General features: G+C 40.8%; 2 protein-coding genes across 16 annotated transcripts in view; both read left to right on the forward strand.

Moving 5' to 3' along the window:
• Positions 1 to 3,088: 3,088 nt before the first annotated feature.
• taf3 (TAF3 RNA polymerase II, TATA box binding protein (TBP)-associated facto) lies at positions 3,089 to 11,462 on the forward strand. Of its 2 annotated transcripts, none has more exons than XM_063910611.1 (7): positions 3,089 to 3,458; positions 4,291 to 4,533; positions 5,012 to 6,843; positions 6,924 to 7,006; positions 7,811 to 8,081; positions 8,307 to 8,413; positions 10,567 to 11,462. In XM_063910611.1, exons 1-7 carry the CDS (start codon positions 3,293 to 3,295, stop codon positions 10,679 to 10,681), a joined length of 2,817 nt encoding a protein of 938 aa, XP_063766681.1. In that variant the 5' UTR covers positions 3,089 to 3,292; the 3' UTR covers positions 10,682 to 11,462. The 2 variants fall into 2 exon arrangements, with proteins under 2 accessions (XP_063766681.1, XP_063766690.1); XM_063910620.1 differs by having other exon boundaries at positions 7,811 to 8,066.
• A 3,984-nt stretch (positions 11,463 to 15,446) lies between these two features.
• LOC134879881 (CUGBP Elav-like family member 2) overlaps positions 15,447 to 19,763 on the forward strand; it is a 28,457-nt gene continuing 24,140 nt past the window's right edge. For 8 of the 14 annotated variants that reach the window (XR_010167881.1, XM_063906439.1, XM_063906450.1 and 5 more), the window contains exon 1: positions 15,448 to 15,676. Coding sequence is in view for 12 of the 14 variants with exons in the window: in XM_063906439.1 (XP_063762509.1) it covers positions 15,564 to 15,676 (113 nt within the window). In the remaining 2 variants the exon portion in view is untranslated. Of the gene's footprint in view, positions 15,677 to 17,968; positions 18,298 to 18,552; positions 18,829 to 19,763 lie in introns of those variants that run through there. The other 6 variants (XM_063906458.1, XM_063906524.1, XM_063906491.1 and 3 more) reach the window with 6 other exon arrangements.

Genomic DNA, 19,763 nt, shown 5'->3' on the forward strand with positions numbered 1-19,763 from the left:
TAACAGTACATAACGGGATAATAACATGTTTTTGGCTTCATATTAATAACAATGAAAGCTTCGGGGGAAGTCTTAGGTTTGGAGATGCTTTCAGTTCATTCACACATTGGCAATAAAAAGCAATTCATAAATGTAAAGTAAATAAATAATAATAATGAAATATATTACCTGCAAATAAATCCCAAGTGCTTTTACCAGATCCTTCACCATGTTATGCAATTTCTGGAGTTTAAGTCTAAAATCAGGTCCCCGGAAGAAGAAGAAATGGATAATAATGCCTGAGGAATTCTGAGGTGAGGGAGGTGGGAAGGTAATGTAATAAAAGAAATGCCTGACTGGACATTATGGCACATGCCTTTGTTCTGCTGACGTATTATCCAGCTCATAACCTCTTTCAGTTCTGTTACTTTCTCTTTGAATCTCTTCCTGACTCCTTTGAACATGGGGAACAGCTGGGCCGTAACTGTGCCTGATATACAGTGGCTTGCAAAAGTGTTCACCCCCTTGACATTTCTCATGTTTCTTTGCCTCACAACCTGGAAGTAAAATGGATTTCATGAGTGTTTGCATCATATCATTTACAGAACATGCCTACAACTTTGAAGATGTTTTTATTTATTTATTATGAAGCAAACAACAAAAATGACAACATAACAGAAAACTTCAGCATGCAAAACTATTCACCCCCCTAATGTCAGTACTTTGTAGAGCCACCTTTTGCGGCAATTACAGCTGCAAGTCGCTTTTGATAAGTCTCTGAGCTTGCCACATCTTGCCACTAGGATTTTTGCACATTCCTCATGGCAAAACTTCTCCAGCTCCTTGATGTTGGATGGTGTCCGCTTGTGAACAGCAGTCTTCAAGTCAAACCAGAGATTCTCAATTGGATTGAGGTCTGGGCTTTGACTAGGCCATTCCAACACATTTAAATTCTTCCGGTTAAACCATTCGAGTGTTGCTTTAGCAGTATGCTTCGGGTCATTGTCCTGCTGGAAGGTGAACCTCCGTCCCAGTCTCAGATCACAGGCAGAATGAAACAGGTTTTGCTCTAGAACAGAGGTGTCCAAACTACGGCCCGGGGGCCAAATGTGGCACGCAGGCCATTTTGAATCGGCCTTCTACAAATTCTAAAACAGTGGTGTCCAAACTATGGCCTGGGGGCTATTTTGAATCGGCCCTCTGCAAATTCTAAAACAGGGGTGTCCAAACTATGGCCTGGGGGCTATTTTGAATCGGCCCTCTGCAAATTCTAAAAGTATAATACGATATGGCCCACAAATTAAACTTGAGCTTGTCTTATATTGTACTTCTCAAATATATATGTTCAAATATATTAATGAGCCCAATTTTCAAATAAATTTAGTCGTTTCAAATTTTAAACATTTTCTAACAAATCTTAGTTGATAAAAAAAAAACCCAATCACTTATTTCTATAACAAGCTTGAAATTGAACCTATATATTTACTCTTATTATAAGCAATCTGAGGCTTCTGTTTGAAGGAAATGAGCATCCAACAAAATAAATGAAACCCTAAGACGATGTAGGCAGTTTTTTTCTGAACGCGTTTTCAAGTATTGTGCATTATTCACCTACATTTGATGTGTTGCTAACTTATAACTTAACTTTTGAGACAATATTCACCTCTGTAAGTGGCCCAGCTCTCCGTATATGTTTCTGTATGTGGCCCTCAGTGGAAAAGGTTTGGACACCCCTGCTCTAGAAAATCCCTGTATTTAGCACCATCCATCTTTCCCTCGACTCGGACCAGTTTCCCAGCCCCTGCTGCTGAAAAACATCCCTACAGCATGATGCTGCTACCACCATGTTTCACTGTGGGGATGGTGTTCTTGGGGTGATGGGATGTGTTGGGTTTCCGCCAGACATAGCATTTCCCTTGACGGCCGAAAAGTTCAATTTTAGTCTCATCTGACCAGAGCACCTTCCGCCATACATTTAGGGAGTCGGCCACATGCCTTGCAAAGTCAAAACGTGCCTTCTTATTTTTAACACACAAGTAATGTTTTTTTTCTGGCCACTCTTCCATAAAGCCCAGCTCTATGGAGTGTACGGCTTATTGTGGTCCTATGCACAGACACTCCAGTCTCTGCTGTGGAACTCTGCAGCTCCTTCAGGGTTACCTTTGGTCTCTCTGTTGCCTTTCTGATCCGTGAAAGCCTTCCTTAATAATTGCTTGGACATGAGGCAGACATTGATGGAGTATGTAAAACACAGCATAAATAGTAGCACACAATAGATCATTTGAATTAAAATTGAAACAACTACATGCTAAACTAGTACCTTTTGAGCCCTCCTTCACAACATAAACCCTAAAATAAAGCTGAAGTCAACAGTTTCTACAAGATTGCAGTTGCAGGAAAACAGCGTTGAGGGTGTTTTCTCCACCAGCATGACACAGCGGATGTTAAGCAAAAACCAAGTCAGTCGGTGTGTTACCTTAAAAAAAAACCTCCTACGCAAATCGCTTGTAAATCGTTTAGATCCAGTTCCCTTCAGCCACAATTTAAGTGAATAGTTAACCAATCCAACAGATTACCTGCCTCAGTGTGTGCTACATATCATGAACATCATTTATTGGACTAACGCATGGATGTATAAAGAGAACTGGATACAGCGTTGGAAGCGGAGCACCGTTTATTCCTGAGAGTTGGTCCGTGGCGTATGAAGCTCAAAATATAACGACTGATTCACAAAGTACCCGGATCATCCGGGGCCTTTTTGCTTATAGAACATGCGCACTTAAGTTTTCCTTAAACCCAGTCTCCGATCTCTCGGCTCTGTCAAATTAATGGAGGTGAATGATTTAAATAAGTGCTATACAAATGTGAGTGCTAGGTAGTTTATTAGGCTACAAAAAGGAGTGTGAGGGGGAAACAGTTGAACTGACGTCAAGGACGCTGTAATAACAGTTGCACTGTTTGGCCACTATGGTCATTCCAGAAATCGGCTTCAGACGCACGCGCACTTCCTTGGGTTTGGACAAGGAAGTCTGCGCAACTTCAGCGGTTGGTGAACCGCTCGAACACAGCGGAGCCGCGGAGGCGGGTGCTAATTTCTGCGCATGCGCAATCTGAATTTCGGGGATGGGTCTATCGATGGAATCAAGATGGCGACTCTGGCGAAAGCGCCAATATATTTACTGAAGTAGATGTCCAAAATCAACCGCGGTAGCGTGTTTTCTCAAGCCCCCGAGGGGTTCCGTGAAACATGAAGACCGCAAACATGTTTTGGGAGAGAACTGACCGGGATTAATACCGTAACAAAGTCAGCGAGATGTGCGAGAGCTATGCCCGCTCGCTGCTGCGTGTTTCGGTGGCGCAGATCTGCCAGGCTCTGGGCTGGGATGCGGTTCAGCTCACTGCGTGCGATCAGCTGTCCGATGTGCTGCATCGATACATCCAGCAGCTGGCCAAAGTCTGCCATCGGTACTCTGAACTCTGTAAGTGCTCTGTTTAGTCTGCCGATTACTTTTATTAACCCATAAACCTGTAGAAGTCGATCACGTTGTTGTGGACTGGTTCTGTGGCTGGCGCCCCCTAGCAAAGGTTGATGTGTCAAAAAGTAAAGTAGCTACAGAGCTAAATAGCCTTCATGTTATTATTATGGCTATAATGCCCTTCAGCTGTGTTCCACAATGTGTTAGTCGATTAGTTAACTAAGTATATTGTACGTATCTGTTAAATGACTCACTCTTTCAACCTGTTGAGTATTTGGCTACTTTTTCCTTCAAATATTCAAGATTCAAAGGCTTTATTGTCATATGCACAGTAGGTACAGTGTAGTTATGGCAATGAACATCTTAAGTCCTGGGCTCCTCCAACAATGCACAAATAAATAATATATAAGACCTAAAGTACACAGTAAAGATAATACAAGAAGAAACAGATTAGAAATGAGCAATGCAGAAAAAGTGATCTATAAACATGTCAAATTAAACACAATAAGCTTTATGTTGCAACTCACCATGTAAATGCAGGATTCTGTATACATGTGAAATCGAATAAGATAAACAAGGACAGCATGTAAAATTAAATACTGTACATTGAAATAACTGCTGCTTATGGTATTATGTAGATGCAAAAATACCAATGCTATATGTTGAATGTTGTTATATGTTGAATGTCAACATCATTCAGGGCACATCACTTACATATACAATCAATCTTTTTGCCTAAGACTATCATCAACCCTGACAGAATAGTTTAGTGAACGAGAGGCATGTAGAGTATGTTTGCAGTGGTTTCATGTCTTGTTGTGCTGCTGCATTTCAGATGGAAGAACAGATCCAGTCCTGGATGATGTCAGCCAGGCCTTCAGACTGCTGGGGGTGAGTCTGAGTGAACTGGAGGACTACGTCCACAACCTGGAGCCTGTGGCCTTCGCCCAACAAACGCCACTCTTTCCTATCAGCAAAAACAACGTCTTGCAGTTTCCCCAGCCTGGAGCCCGAGATGCAGAGGAAAGGAAGGAATACATTCCAGATCACATGCCACCCCTGGTCTCTTTACAAGAAGGTCAGTTCATATATTGTCTAAAAAAATGTGCACATCTGTACATATAACAAGGTCATAACATGGCAATCATACGTTTTCTTTTCTTTGTTGCAGAGAACAGAATAATAATTGTAATCAACAGAATCAACATAAAAAACTAAACCATGCAAAATTATTTATTTTTTAACTACCAACGTGGAGTAAATATTAACTATAATTACTATCACTATTCTTATAGGTTATATGTGTTTAAAATGCTATTCTACAAATAGAAAGAGGGGCTGGTACAGTTTTATTGATAATTTATTATCATGGAACATGTGGATATTCTTGACCACACTACATGAGAATGCAGTTTTAGGTTTAGCTTACCTTGTCAATCGATTTGGATTTTTCTTCAACGTATCCGATTTATTTGTTAGAACAGGGCCTGTGTATGTGAGAGTCATTGGTCATTAATTGAAAATGCTCAACTTATTTTTGTCCTTTTCCTCTCCAGAAGAGGAGGAGGAGGAGGAGGTCCTTGCTGACATGGGAACCTCAGCCGAAGCTATGCAGGTGGCACTGGAAGAGGATGAGGAGGAACTGGACGAAGATGAGACAGTCAATGATGAGAACCACCCACTGAAGAGGCACCGGGACCTGGACAGTCCGGATGCAGCTTTGGGCATGATGCCTACCTCCAAGAGACCCCGCATGTACCCCGGCCACAGCCCAGAATGGGGGGTTGAGCCTAGGGAGCCTCTTACCTCTCTCAACGCTCAACGTGTTCCCCCAGGCATGCTGCCTTCTCATGATAGCCTTGACCCCATGTCTCCTGAAACACCTTCTGGAGCCCTGCCTTCGTTCAGACCTCAGCCAGTAGTACCAAAACACTCTGATCAAAAGGGCCTCACCACTCCAGGAAGAAAGCCTAAGGTCTCGTCACCTGGCAGACAACGGACTAAGTCCCCAAAAGGGGTCCTTCCTGTTCCGGTGGGTGGTAGTCCCCTCCATTCACCCAAAACATCTAAGGAAAGGAAGAAATCCCCGGGGAGAACGAAGAGTCCTAAAAGCCCAAAGAGCCCAAAGGTGGGTTCAGCCAAAGCATCCCAACCCCAGAGCAAGTCGGATGTTGTGCACAAGCTCCCGCTGTCTGCGCTGAGCGAGAGAATGGGCAAAGAGAACATTCATATGCGTCAAAATATAGAAGACAGGGAGTTAGATGAGGGACCCTTCAAGACACTAGAGCCTGAAAGTGCGGACATCGAGGACTCCATTGATGCTGTGATTGCAAGAGCGTGTGCTGAGCGAGAGCCGGATCCTTTTGCTTTCTCCTCGGGCTCTGATTCGGATAGCAATGGAATCTCCAGCCCCAGGAGGCTGACCATCATGGAGCCAACTACGCCTAAACTCCATATTGGGATCTCTGCTAAAGACACGTCAACACCACTCCACCTACAGGCACACGCAGGCCTCGGAAAATGGACTATGGATGATTCGATCAATGAGGTGATCCGAAAGGTCAACCAGGGGGGTCCTTCTGCACCCCAACCAAGCCAAGGGCAGTATGTCTCATCAGGATCAGCCTCTCCGCCTACACCTGAACCTTTACTCAAGGTGTTTGAGGAGAAGAACAAAATGGTGCCATCTGTAGATGTCAAGAAAAAGCTGAAGAAGGACCTCAAAACTAAAATGAAGAAGAAGGAGAAGGACAAGCCGAAAGACAAAGATCGGGAAAAGGATAAGGGCAAGCTGAAAGAGAAGAACAAGGATAAGAACCGGGATAAAAACAAGGACTTTTTCAAGGATGGAAAGATGCCCTGGAAGGAGTTTGGAATGAAAGATGACGAGCACTTCCTTCAGCGAGACTTTACTCTTCCTGAGGGCTCCATCAAGATAAAAACCAGGGATGTAGAGGTCCCTAAGAAGGAGAAGGAGAAACACAAAGACAAAAAGAAAGATAAAGAAAAAAGTAAAAAGGACAAAGATAAGAGAGACAAGGGTAAAGATAGGAACAAGGAGGACAGGCAGAAACAGTCTGCGTTAGCGCCCTTTGCTCTGGGTGAAATCCCCCAACTGTTCAGCCCCGCTTCCTGCCTGCGCATCCCCTCTATGCTTCCTCCTCTGGCCCCGATCCTCCAGGATAAGGAGATAAAGAGCAAGGAGAAGGACAAGAAGAAAGACAAGAAGGAGAAGAAGAAAAAGAAAGACAAGGAGAAGGATAAGGAGCGAGAGAAGGCCAAAGAAAAGGAGAGGGAGAAAGAGGAGAAGAGGAAAGAAAAGGAGAGGGAAAAGGAAAAGCGGGAAAAGGAGAAAGAGAAGGAAAAAGAGAGAATTCGGTTGGAGAAGGTAATTTTATTTGTTTGATATGTCATGATGTGTTTGTGTTAGTGTCACTGATGTTTAACTCGTCCTTCCTGTTTCCTCAGGTGAAAGTGGAGATTCCAGCAGCTCTTCCTTCTCCAGTGATCCCCAGACTGACACTCAGGGTGGGAGCAGGCCAAGACAAAATGTAAGCATCGGACAGAGTGTGTTCCTGGAGATATTCTTAGTCATAGTTCTTCCATCATCTCTTTTCATGTATCGTGAGCTCCTCTTTTCTTGTCTTTCTTAAAAGAACATGATACAGTATAATCGTGACATATTACATTAGTATTATTATTCCAATATTGAAAACTTTAAAAATGCCTTTACATTTTCTTAGTGTTTTTAACCTTTTTTTTTATTACAATAGTTCATAACTAAGAAAAAAAAAACATCACTAGTGAGTAATAAAAAAAAAATAGCTTAACTCATTTATTTATACACAAGTCTAAATAAAAATACTACATGTTTCATTGGCTTTGTCCTTCAAATGACTGACATTTAGTTATATCCGTTACATTTTACATCTTCTTATTTTTAGAGTCTCATAATATTATATATATATATATATACTGCAGCAGTATAATCATGACATACTTTTTTATTATTAACATTATTATTTATTATTTTGAGGTATTGACATTTTTATTAAAATGCCTTTATTCTTTTCATACAATACTTCCTTACTTATCAAAATGTTACAAATGTAATAAGGCTAAATGATCAGGAAAACTCATAATAGATAATAATCCAATAAAAACAAAGAAGTTCATAAAAAATGTTTCATTGCTTCAAATAGTTCTGACATTTAGCTATTTTATTTAAATGATACAGCTTACACAGAAAGTAAAGTATCCTAATGTTAATAATAATTACATTTTACATAAAGTATTTTTACTTCTTCTAGTTATTATCATTGTGTTAACTAGTATTTGTCTCTGTGGATTACCAGTGTCATCAGCAAGGTGGTTCCAAACTCCGAGCCTAGGACTCCAACACCCAGGACCCCCGCTTCCAAGTCGGGACCTGGGAATCGCCCTCGGACGCCGCCACCGCCTCCAGTCCTCGCCCCGGTCATTCCCATCCTGCCTCCAGCGCCCTCTCCACTTCCACCAGCGCCTGCCGCTTCATCGCTGCTCTCCGCTGCCCCGATGCTCTCTCCCGCCGCATCCTTCAAAACGCCGGTCCGGAGCGTAGTAACAGAGACGGTCAGTACATACGTGGTGAGTGCTTGTACGTTATTGTTAATTGTGCATAGTATAACAGTCTATGCATATGAAACACAACTACATGCATTTCCTATCATCACTTTTCTTGACTCTTGAGGTGGTCAGTAAATTAAAACACCTAAGAGAAAACAAAAGATATAGTTATTCATGATTTATTCTACTATTGTGTCATGGAGCAGTGTGTTACTTTTGTTTTCTGTTATATGCATTTTACCTTAGATACGAGATGAATGGGGAAACCAGATATGGATTTGTCCCGGATGCAACAAAGCTGATGATGGCAGTCCCATGATAGGATGTGATGACTGTGATGACTGGTATCATTGGTAAGAGACCTATTTCTCTTTTCTGTATTCAATAACATTGTTCTGCATAGTTGACAGTTATCTTGACTTTAACCACTTACATATTTCTACTTCACTGCACAATTGGGTGGTAACGGTACACAAGATTCATGGTATGTTATGTTTTCACTACAACAGAGAAAACATTTTGGTCCTTTTTTGTTGAAAAAAATGTAAAATGATGACTGAAGTGCCAGAAAACTGCTTTTCCAGCACTTTAACTGCCAGTGAGTCATCATTTTAGTAGGAAAAAATTGAAAACATATGTCAGTAATCCACTATTACACTAAAATACAAAACACTAACATGTGCTAATGTATTAGCAGTGTCCTCTAATAACAATTAACTTCTGATGGTCATGTTTTGCCTATTATTGACTGATCTTAAAATCATGTTTGTTTTCTTTTAGATTTATGCATTTATAGAGGAGTAACTATCAATGAACTGTTTTTTGGAATCATGAGTCAAGCTGTTGGTCATGCTTAGACTCAGCTCTGTATGTTTTACTGAATCTGAGCAAAGATCAACTGACAGTTTTATAGCCTGCTTCCTTTTTGTGTTTTCAGTCCTCATTTTATTTCCCCCCTTTATTATAGTAGTTCACAGCAAGGAGGACAACAGGGAAGTGAAGGGACACTCAGCGAGAGAGAGTGACAGGGACAGTCAGACCAAGAGTGAAAGAGAGATGACCCAGCATAAAGTTCATACAGTTCATTAATTAGAAAAAAATATGTAGTGTTCAGTTGAGTTCTTTTGTGAATGATTCACTTATTAAACATATTCTCTGAAACAGTGGCCTTATGTTGTTGTTTTCCAGCCTTTCTATCTATATTATACAGGAGTTATTTTCACAGTTTTATTCTCAATCTTAGGATATTCAAGTCAAAGATACCGACTAATAATTTACAGGGAGGGACAGAGCAAATCCTTGTAAAATTAGCATTCAGCAGCTTCATATATACATGCAGTAGACAAACGAATGGTGTGGCCAACCCTTGAGTTGGTTTTGATGTTTTGAGTTTGACAGAACATTAACACATAGCCACACAGCTTTCGTCCTTTCTACTCTTTGTCCAGTTTAATTCTGTCTTACAGCCAAACCATAATGCTTCCAAATGATAGATCTAAATCACGTCTAACAGCACTGGTGTCATAATTCAAGCTGTCCTGGTAGAACTCTTATTCTACGGACATTTTGTACACATGAAGACATAATTGTAAAGAATGAGAAAACAGAAACATAGGTGCACAAATAGTTCATCATACTGTGAATTAATGATCAGGGAGTACAGAATTAGTTTGTTTCCATGCATGAAGCATCCCTATAATTCGGCGACTTTCTGCATTCAGTTGCATGGGTTAGCGTTTCCTGGCTAGGTCAACTTCATGGACTCTTCAGACATTGATGAACAGTTATTCTGTCAGTTTTTTCCATTTAAGAGTAAGTATTATAGGGATTGTTTGCATTTTTGAAGTGGGGTTGTATGAGGTGCCTTTCCATAGTCAGTGCCTAACTAAAAAAACGTAGTTGGCAGTGAACACGGCCCCATTTATGGACCTGAGCTATGCAAGGTACTGATGGGGAAGGGGGAACCAACTAAACATATTGTAGCTACTTGAAGATAAATAAGGCCCGCCTAAAAAAAGCAAAATCAATTTGAATGTCTATATATTAAGAGTATGTTCACTACTTTACCTTGCCGTCATTCAGCCTTTTGCTTTGGAGAAATCCAGCTGTTATCTATGTTTTGGCCTCAAGAGTATGGAGTTTCCGGTGTACAGCTGCCTCGATCAGTTAGATTGTGTTATTGTGCGACTTTGAGGAATCCAAACGTACCAATAACAAATCAGATGATTTTTTTCCAAGGAAATTGCTTCAATTCTGGGCACACATTCCAGTCATTCATCTACTTTCAGTAATGCATTCCCCATCGATACCTCATACAACACAATACACTTGACTATATCCCTTTAAGCTTAATTAACAGTTATTAGTCAGTTTACTTTGCATATCCAAACTGAAGAACCGTTTGGGACTGTTGCATTTGTTTATAAACTCTCTTCTAGAAATGTAGAAATATCTGCATCCTGTTTCCTTTCGTTAACCTGAACCCTCTTCTCTTTTCTCTGCTCAGGCCTTGTGTTGGGATCCTTACCGCCCCTCCGGAGGACCAGCAGTGGTTCTGTGTTAAATGTTCCAGCAAAAAGAAGGACAAAAAACACAAGAAAAGGAAACACAAACTGCATTGAGGCTATGCAAAAAGCACATTTTTGAACTTTTTTGGACTTGAAGCCATCACTGAACACTCGTGGCACTGCTGTAAAATAAAAAAGAAAGTTTAAAATTGAGGCTGTTACTAACATCTGATGATTTTTATTAATGATGTCAGCCATGATGCGTTGTGAGTTGGAAGGAAGAAAAAAGGCTTTAACCAGCACATATCCAGCCTTAGTTCTCGTGTGGGCTCTGTGTGTTTCTCTTTGTCACCTCTACACCGTTTGCTTGTTGTTTTGGTTATCCAGTCGTAGGAAATCATGGCAATTATGTTAGTATGAGGAGACCATGACAATTTGAAGAGGGCTCAACAAAGCAGAAAACCAGAGAACAACTTAACATCATCGTCTTTATTTCTGTGCCCTTTGTGTCGCCACATAAGGGATGACCACCAAGTCAGACCTTTCCCCAGTTTCCTGCAGTATCATTGACCTGTCATGTATATAATGATGATGGCATCAGGTGTGTATAAATGTCTCTACCAACTTCCAAGCCAAGTGCATTTTGTTCTTAGAATTTCTGACTTGTTAAATCCATTTTCAGATATTGGTTTTTAACTTGAGTGATTTTCTGTAATTTCTGTACATTTTTTAAATTTAAAGTTTGTATTTTTATTATTTCTTCACATGGATATGTCCTGGAGTTAATACTGTAGCTGTGCTTGTAATGTAATTCATTTCACTGATATTTCAATATTAAAGATGATCGGTCTGTGTACTCACAGACTTTACGATGTAAATCTCATTACAATCAAAACTGTTTTGCTAAATTTCCATTTCCAACCACTTCTGTGCATCCTTATTTAAATATATTTGAAATCCGGACACATGTCTCTGAAAAGACTTTCCAGTAGCTGATTGTGTTAATTTGCTTGTAAAAAAAGAACAGATTGGAAATCTTTTAACAAACTGCATTTCAGATGTTGAATTTACTTCCTACTGATTTAAGGCTTAACAACTAAACTATTTGTGTCAGCTGTCAAACCTTGGATCCCCGTTTGCAGCAGTCTGTGCAATGCATTGGCCCAGATTTGGGGCTTTTCTGCCGAGTTGTCATCTTATACTTAAACTAAATGCGATTTTTAAAAGAGTGCTTGGCAGTCAAATTTTACAGGGTGGCATTTGGCAAAGATCAATTGTGGATTGTAAGCAAATATTTTTCTCATGTCTTTAGAAGTATGTCTGATTGTGCCTCCTGTTCCGTTAATCTGCAGCAGAGCAGTTTTTGCTTTCCCCTCAATGACCACACGGTGTCAATCTTTATGCACACACACTAGCATGAGGCTCATGACATGTACAGACTCCACAGCAGGCTCACACAAAAAGGGACCTCACAAACCACTTTATGAATGTAAGAAATGTGACAGGTGTCTCTCAGTTGATGCATGTGGAATCCTAATCTCACAAGTAAAACCAGCTCCAGGAGGGAGCTCCCTCACAAGTAGACCTATAGCTGATTTGCAAACAGGATTTACGGCCTCTCAAAAGGCATAGATATAGAAGAGACTGAGACAGTTGTGTCTTTCGGTGTTATCATTTTTACAAGGCAGGTTTTGCTTTTGGGTCAAAAGTTCCAGTGAGTGTTTTGCAACTGTTATGTCTATAGCAGAAGGTTTTATAACCACTGAAGCTTAACTTCACGTACCGAACTCTGAATGGTCGAGATGTTTATCAGATTCTCTGTGCTTCTATTTATTTCTTGGAACAATCAGCAGACCAATGCTGGCTGGACCTCATACGTACTATAGCATAACAGAACGTTATCTTGGTGGAAAACTATTTAATGATTTATAAACTGTGGCAGTACTTTAAAATCAATTATTTGACAGAGTGGTGTGTTGTGCAGAGCAGCATTGATCTGAATAAGATGTCAGAGAGCTCTTTGGAAAACCTGAGAAAAGCACATTAAAGTTGTTACAAAAAGGTAAAAGCATGGCTTAGTCTAATTAAATCTTGCTCAGTTAATTATGCTCTAATACTGTTATATTCTTTGGGTGATAGGCATAATTTTGTCTGTATTGTGATTAAAGAAAATGTGTTCTTAATCATGACTAAACCAGGATGTCTTTCAGTCTTTCTACCTAGGAAATGGTGGCACTCCCACTCACTGACTTTTATGGTGAGTTCAGTCACAGCTGTAATAAAAAGGATTTAGACTCCATCAAATGCCTTCATTATATATGAATGATTTACATTATCTGGAGATGAGAAGTACACCTGACTCATTCACTTCTTTGAAATTGGAGTTTTCCTTCAACTTATTCATCTCTTTTTCTCATTTTGTGTGAAGCTCCCATAGATGGCCCTAACGGAAACCTGCTCAGTGTCTTCCGATAACACTAAATCAAAGGGGAAGTGGAAAAAGTGATGTGTGACTGAAGAAAAACGAGGAACTAAAATGAATTATGCCCATGCAAAACAAGCAGACACTTCAGAGTGGTGTTGCTCTTTATCATATGAGTCATATCAGTCATTTTACACCAAATTACACTGTTAAATACAGTATATTAATACATAACTGTGTAAAAACCACTCCAATGATTAATCATATGCAAATAATTCACCAAACGGTTATTGCTGAGAGACAGATGAGGCATTGTATGAATTGAAAATGTCAAGAAGTTCATAGATTGCAGCGTCCTTTAATGCTAAAAGGCTCTCGTGCTGTCTCCCCCTCTTCAGTCGCACATGCTGGTGTCAGGTCTCGTACAGTCGAAGCTTGTTGCTAGCATCTGTTGGCTCATAAATTTCACGCCTAGTGCCGGGCAAAGATAGAGCTCTGCCATGTCCGACATTAAAAGGATTAAGTATTCATTTCTTATTAAGTACAACATGTTTTCACCTTGTCCTGACGCATCCTAACTCCCCCATAAACAGGATATAAATATGATGTAAAGCACTGTATGAATTCTTCAATGTTAAAACACACATGTGCAGCACTGCGCATTGGTACAAGCTGCAGAACACAATGTGCATCGAGCTGTAACAGTTTCAGTGTTAATCCACAAAAACACAGACATTATTTGTTTGTGCAATCACTCCCAAGGGAGCCCACAAGTGGCAAAAAGGGAAAGCTGATGGTTGCTTTCACTCATCACAAGGCCACCTGCAGTGCCATAAATATGTGCTGCTATTTGACTTGAGTGTGTTTTTGTCACGCACTAAGGCACACTAAAGCACCGACTTTGTCTTCACTGTGGATGTGAACAGGATGTGGTATTTTCTCTTACCGGTACATATTTGCCGCATTTACTTTCAGTTTTCAAGATGCTTTTTATGTAGCATTCTTACGCCATTTTGCTCTTACATGTTGGTAGGTCAGAGCTCTGTGAGATTCTGTGCTTTCCATGACGCCCGTGGCACTGACAGTCAGACTAAGCAGCAACACATCATAAAGAACTGGATTTCAGCATCAGTGTTTAAATATTCATGTCAACAGAAAAGAGCAGGGCTGGAATGAAGAAGGTTTTGTGCCTTGATCAGAGGAAATGGAGCCCTCTCATGCTGAACTACTCGGTTAGATACCAGCACACACCGACATGACCCTGTTTCAGATGACTTTCCTACTTAACGTCAGGTTCTACTAACAGAACACAACACCTATGGGAGAATGAGACCTAGATTTGACATCTCCTGGGTTTTGTGTAATGAATATTGTGACAAATTGCTTTCAAATGTTTAATCTACTGGCAAATTGAGAGCAAAACATGATTTAAGTATGTTAGTTATCAAATGTGTACTGCAGCTTTAAAACTGCTTTGCCTTCAACACATTTCGAGTTTATGGCTCAGAACACAGGCAAATTCGTTGTATCCAATGCGAGGTAACATCTCAGGAGTCTTTTACAAGCACCATGTTGTTGAGCACCTCCCAATTGATGTTAAGCAATTTTGGTAGTTAGATCATACATCATTCTGCAGAACTACATGTATTCAGGTCCATGTCATTATACAGTATATTATGCTCTAAGTTTACGTTGGTAGGCCTATTGTGTGCCTGAAGTATAGTCACAGGCAGTATTTGCATGTATTTGAGTGGTGGATTGACTGCAGTCTGAAATGGTGAACAATGGACTGTGACCTGTCCTTATTAAACAAGTATTCATGCTGACTACAATGTATGCTTATATTCTAGCAGGCTATCTTTATCTGCACTCACTCCAGAACAATAATGACATGAGGTTGTCAGCTCTCAGCTCTCTACCCTGTCACCCACTGGTTAATCATCAGCCAGCTCACTGAGGGACAGAGTCATGTGCATCCACACAGGAGCTGAATATAGAATGGTTGTGATATTTACCTACAACATGCACAGGTGCTCAGGGAGGAGTTGAATTATTAATGTTAAAAAAAAAAACGTAATGCACAGTTTTAGGATACCAGGCTTACAGGAGTGTACTTCGCCTTGGCCTTTATTTGGAGCATTTCACTGAATCATACATGCGAACACTTACAGAATGATGCCACAAAACCAGGACTAGTGGGTGAAATACTGAGGCAACAGTTTCCATGTTACCTCTAATTTATCCCAATCTGACAGCGGGAATAAATCATCCATGTCCAATTTGCTGAAGTTTTCCTAATATGGGTGTCAATTAGTGCAAGAGTGCTACTGTGGCCACAGCTTTACAGGCAGCAAACTGGGCTGCCGCAGGCAGCACAATGCATTAGCGCACGATGAGCTGTCAGAGAGGATTATTTCAGCCACGCCAGTCATCGAAGGGGGTGGGCGCCGCTCTGCTGCACTAAACCGAGGAGAAAGAGTGGGCGGGAGACAGAGAAAGGAGAGAAACACATAGAGGAAAGAGGGAAAGAAAAGAAAGTGTCCATTTCACCGGGTGGATTTTTCCAGAGCATCGATGTTGGAACACTCTTCTGAGCTGGCCCTGGTGCAGAGTTTGTATGCCAACAGCATGCGTTGTCCCCCCTCTGCAGCCGGGATCTCTGTCAGGAATGAGGACCTGCCTATGAGGTACGTTTGTGTTGGCCCCTCATTTAAATCTGGGCTAGCTTTTGTGAAGCAGCCCGTATTTGGACTGCTTCTTTGTCTGGGCTGAATATTGTCATAGGATGTATTGTTTCCAGCAGAGGCGTTCTCTCATGCTGTGTCTGTGTGACTGTGGGCAGGCTGGTGTTCTTCTGCCGTCCCAGTATGGTTTTTTCCCCCAGGATCCCAGAAACCATACATTTTAATGTTTGAATTTGGCCATTCATATCAATCCCATCTCCCTTCATCAAAGAAGTGATTAGTTTGAAATTGTATTGAAATCAATATACAGAATTCTCATGTCATTGAATTTCCTTCCTCATGCAAAGTTCAACAAGGACGCAGTTATTAACTGTTTATAAAGAAAGAGACAAAGATGTGTCTGTGATGCAGGTGTTGTTCTCTGAATTGAAAAAGACAAACCCATGTAAATACATATCTGCTGAAACCAACCCCAGCCCGTACACCCCCAGTCAAGAAACAAATAAATATATCATTTGTCTTTAAAAGAACAAGAAGAAACATCTTATAATTTGCATAAATGGAGAGGAACTGCACCCTGATAAGGCAGTGTTATCATAATTAGCCTAGGACATGTTGACCTAGTAGATTTGCTCTGAAAGGATGATAAGATGAAGTTCTCTCTCCATTTTGAGAGCCCTTTAGTTGGTCGCCATTCTGCAAATGCTTTTATGAAAGGCAGAGCTGAAAAAAAGTGTGACTACAAGTTTGAGGCGACGTGTTCAAACAGACATGATGCGACCCATTTGGGTTTGAAACTGGCCTATTTTTACACTGTGCGGTTTGTCACGAAGGGGTGCAAAATTAAATGTGATGAAGATGATGATGATGATGATGATGAAGATGAAGATGATGGGGGAGTGGAACTTCAGCTCTACTGCATGAGAGCAAATCAAACAAAAGCATTGGTACATGTATGGAATATGATAGGATCACAGCTGTAATAATACTAATCTAATAGACTATTATTAGAAGATGGAAGCAACCAGCTCTCATCTCTCTGAAAAGAAAAGGAGATGCATAAACTGGTACGAAGGCATTATGAATTATACAGAGCTGTGTATGTTGTACATACTCGCAAAACAGTAGCTGCTCTTTACAAGAATGCTGCTTCTTTTAAAACAAATCTCTTAAACAAGATCCCCTGAGATCTAATTGAGTCAAAGGAAATATGTGGCTGCTGAGGATGGGATGGCATTATTGTATTTTTCCTCCACTTTAATGAAACCTGATTCTCCAGAGAGGTTTAGATTATCTTTTTATAGCAGGCCCTCAAGCTTAATGGGAATGCATGTTGCATATAGTGGGCTTGTATGCATGTATGGCAAAATAGGTCGCATATCACATTATGCATACAAACCTCTTTTGAGCACTGTTTAATAAAGCATGCTCTGCACTGGTGCCAAGTTGCCTTGAAATTGCTATGGATACAAGGATTAAATTGGATTCCATGAATAGGATGTTTCTTAACACTCGCTATGAATAATATTTTTGGATTTTGCAGCTGCTAGGGCAATAATGAATGATTTGATAATTACGATAGGCCCCAGCCTCTCTGCTATGGCAAACAGTACTTGACAGCGGCCCCCCTATCGTCCCCCACCCACCAAGTGTAGAGGCCTCGCCCTGCAAGTCTAGCACAACAAAAGAAGATAAGCCTCCCCTCCCCCAGGGAAACAACAGCCCAGCACAAAGGGGGACATGACCTATGACCCGGGGGAAAAGAATGACTGAAGACAGCAGGGGAAAAAAAGCATTTTAGCCATTTCATTTGAAAAGATTCATGGACCTATGCACAATGTAGGGCAATAAACACGCTGGAAATAGTCATACTTATTTTTGTAATCTAATTTAAAATACAGGTGCCTCATTTGGACTCGAGGTAATGTGGAAACACGGGCAGCACCATTAAGCTAAATGATACAATCCTGGGTTTATATTTCAACAGTTTAAATTGCTCTCTAATCAGCATCATTAGTCCCTGACTCAAACATAAACTACAAAATAAAGCTCGACATGATCTGATTCTAATAATGTGCATTTTTTTCTAAGGAGTCTACATGATATCAGTCATTATACGAATAAAAAAGGGATGTCACAGCAGATAAAACATCATAAACTACAAATAGGTCACTAAAGTCTTTATAGAATACCACGTGCCAAGCCCTGTGGGACATTACAGTAATTTTACCACGGGGGTAGGGGCTCAGTTAGGCAGCGGCAGCAGCAGGCAGCAGCAGGCAGCATGCTTTCAGACTTTTGTTGAAAAGGCCACGCCTCTGGTTTGCTGCAGCTCAGTGTGACAGCGGCTTGCCTGCATTTATTTCAGTCGGAGACGAGAGAGAAATTAGGAGGAAGGAATAAAGGCGGATACCGGTTCCCTCTCTCTTTCATGCAGTTTTGAAGAAGACGCCCCCCCTCCCTGCACCTGTTCTGCTTCGTCTTGTCTCGCAGGAGTTGAGCCTCTTGCCAGTGAGAGTCGCTTCTCATTGTTAGATAGACGTTGTTTTGAGAATGACTTCGGCGTACAACATGGATTTCCACCCTCTGGCCGAAAGTCGGTTAATGACTTCGAGCGACACAATGTAAGTAATCCAGCTATCGATCTGCAATGTGTTCCCGTCTCTTTGTGAAAACGTTTGTGAGTGTTTAAAAAAAAAGAACAAACACCAGAGTTCAGGGCGAATTAGCTACCGTTAGCTTAATATGCTAACGTTGCTAATCATACGAGCAGTGACGGTACGCTCACCTGGAGTTGGAGTAGTTTGTCTAACTTCGATAATAAGGGGAAGTAACCTCAACGGAAGTCAAAATAAAGTTGACGAACACGACTTCCAACAACGAAACGTTTTGGTGCTAACGTCACATTACTGGAAGTTACTGGAAGAAAAAAAACGCAGTTTGCTAGCTATCGGATACTAGGCGCGCTACATTAGTCAAGTGACATGTGCTTCCGGAGATCACACGTTTCGGTATCATATCAGGAAAAAACAGCAGTTATACGGTTTTAAACACAACACGCCGGGAAGTGTATATGTTAGTTAACTTGTAGGGACACGGCAGCACCTTCAGAGTTAGGCGAATAACTTTACGCTGAGGGGTGCTAGATCGAAACGGTAAGTTTGGTGCAAAAGCGATCAGTTATTAACGCTTAATGGGAAGTGCGTTGAGGGGAGTTAACGCTAGATCTAGATAATATTTTTGTGGCGTTGCACAGATGATATCTGTTTTGCCTTTTGCTTGAGTCTTAATAGCAGAAGTGCAGCTTGTTTGTAGGCAGCACACGGGCTCTGCTTTGCCTGGCGCACAACCAGACCCTCCCTGCCTCTCTGCTAGCTCTCAAGCTAACTAGCTAGCTAGCTAGCCTCCCTCCCCCCTCGTCCATGTTGAATAGTGCTTACTTAACGGCAGAAAACACGTGGTTTGCTACATTATTGAGCCATTAATGGAAATCTTGTGACAGGGCATGTAAACACAAGGGAGAAGAGACATTAACCAAGCACAGAGGGGCCATATCTTGTTTTAATTTATTTCATTGAAGTACTCTCAGTCTTGCACAACCCTCCGAATATTTTATACACAAAGCTAGCTCTCTTAATATTTGCACATATTTATTTTATTAGTATTTTGTCATATTATACTGTACGGTATATTTATATTTATCCTGTATGTGTAAACCTTCTTCTCAATATATATATATTTTTTTCTGATTCTGATATTATATCAATATATCGTTACCATAGTATTTTTACTTTAACTTAAGTAAAGGATCTGTGTACTTCTTCCAACACTGACTATAACTTTGTCCTCTCCAAATGACGGCAACTAATCCGGTTGGACAAAAACATGCCCATAACCCCAAGCCTCCTTTAGCAAGACTGTTTACATGTTAACTACTTGCTATCTTTATTTATCGTTTAAAGAGGCCAACTCCCTTTTTGCTTCACGTCTTTCACTTCTCTAAATGTCACGATGCAACTGTTGTTTTGTAACAGTATTTGTTCAGACCGTTTTTTTGGTCTTATCAATAAAGCATGTCTGTGTGGTTGGT

The sequence above is a fragment of the Eleginops maclovinus genome, chromosome 2 (assembly GCF_036324505.1).
Source record: "Eleginops maclovinus isolate JMC-PN-2008 ecotype Puerto Natales chromosome 2, JC_Emac_rtc_rv5, whole genome shotgun sequence".
Classification (NCBI taxonomy): domain Eukaryota; kingdom Metazoa; phylum Chordata; class Actinopteri; order Perciformes; family Eleginopidae; genus Eleginops; species Eleginops maclovinus.

Excerpts from the sequence above, each read along its gene's own strand:
- taf3 (XM_063910611.1), top strand. The coding sequence starts at position 3,293 with ATGTGCGAGAGCTATGCCCGCTCGCTGCTGCGTGTTTCGGTGGCGCAG. Across the intron at positions 7,007-7,810 it reads GGAGCAGGCCAAGACAAAAT|TGTCATCAGCAAGGTGGTTC; the intron begins GTAAGCATCGGA and ends GTGGATTACCAG. Across the intron at positions 8,414-10,566 it reads TGTGATGACTGGTATCATTG|GCCTTGTGTTGGGATCCTTA; the intron begins GTAAGAGACCTA and ends TTCTCTGCTCAG.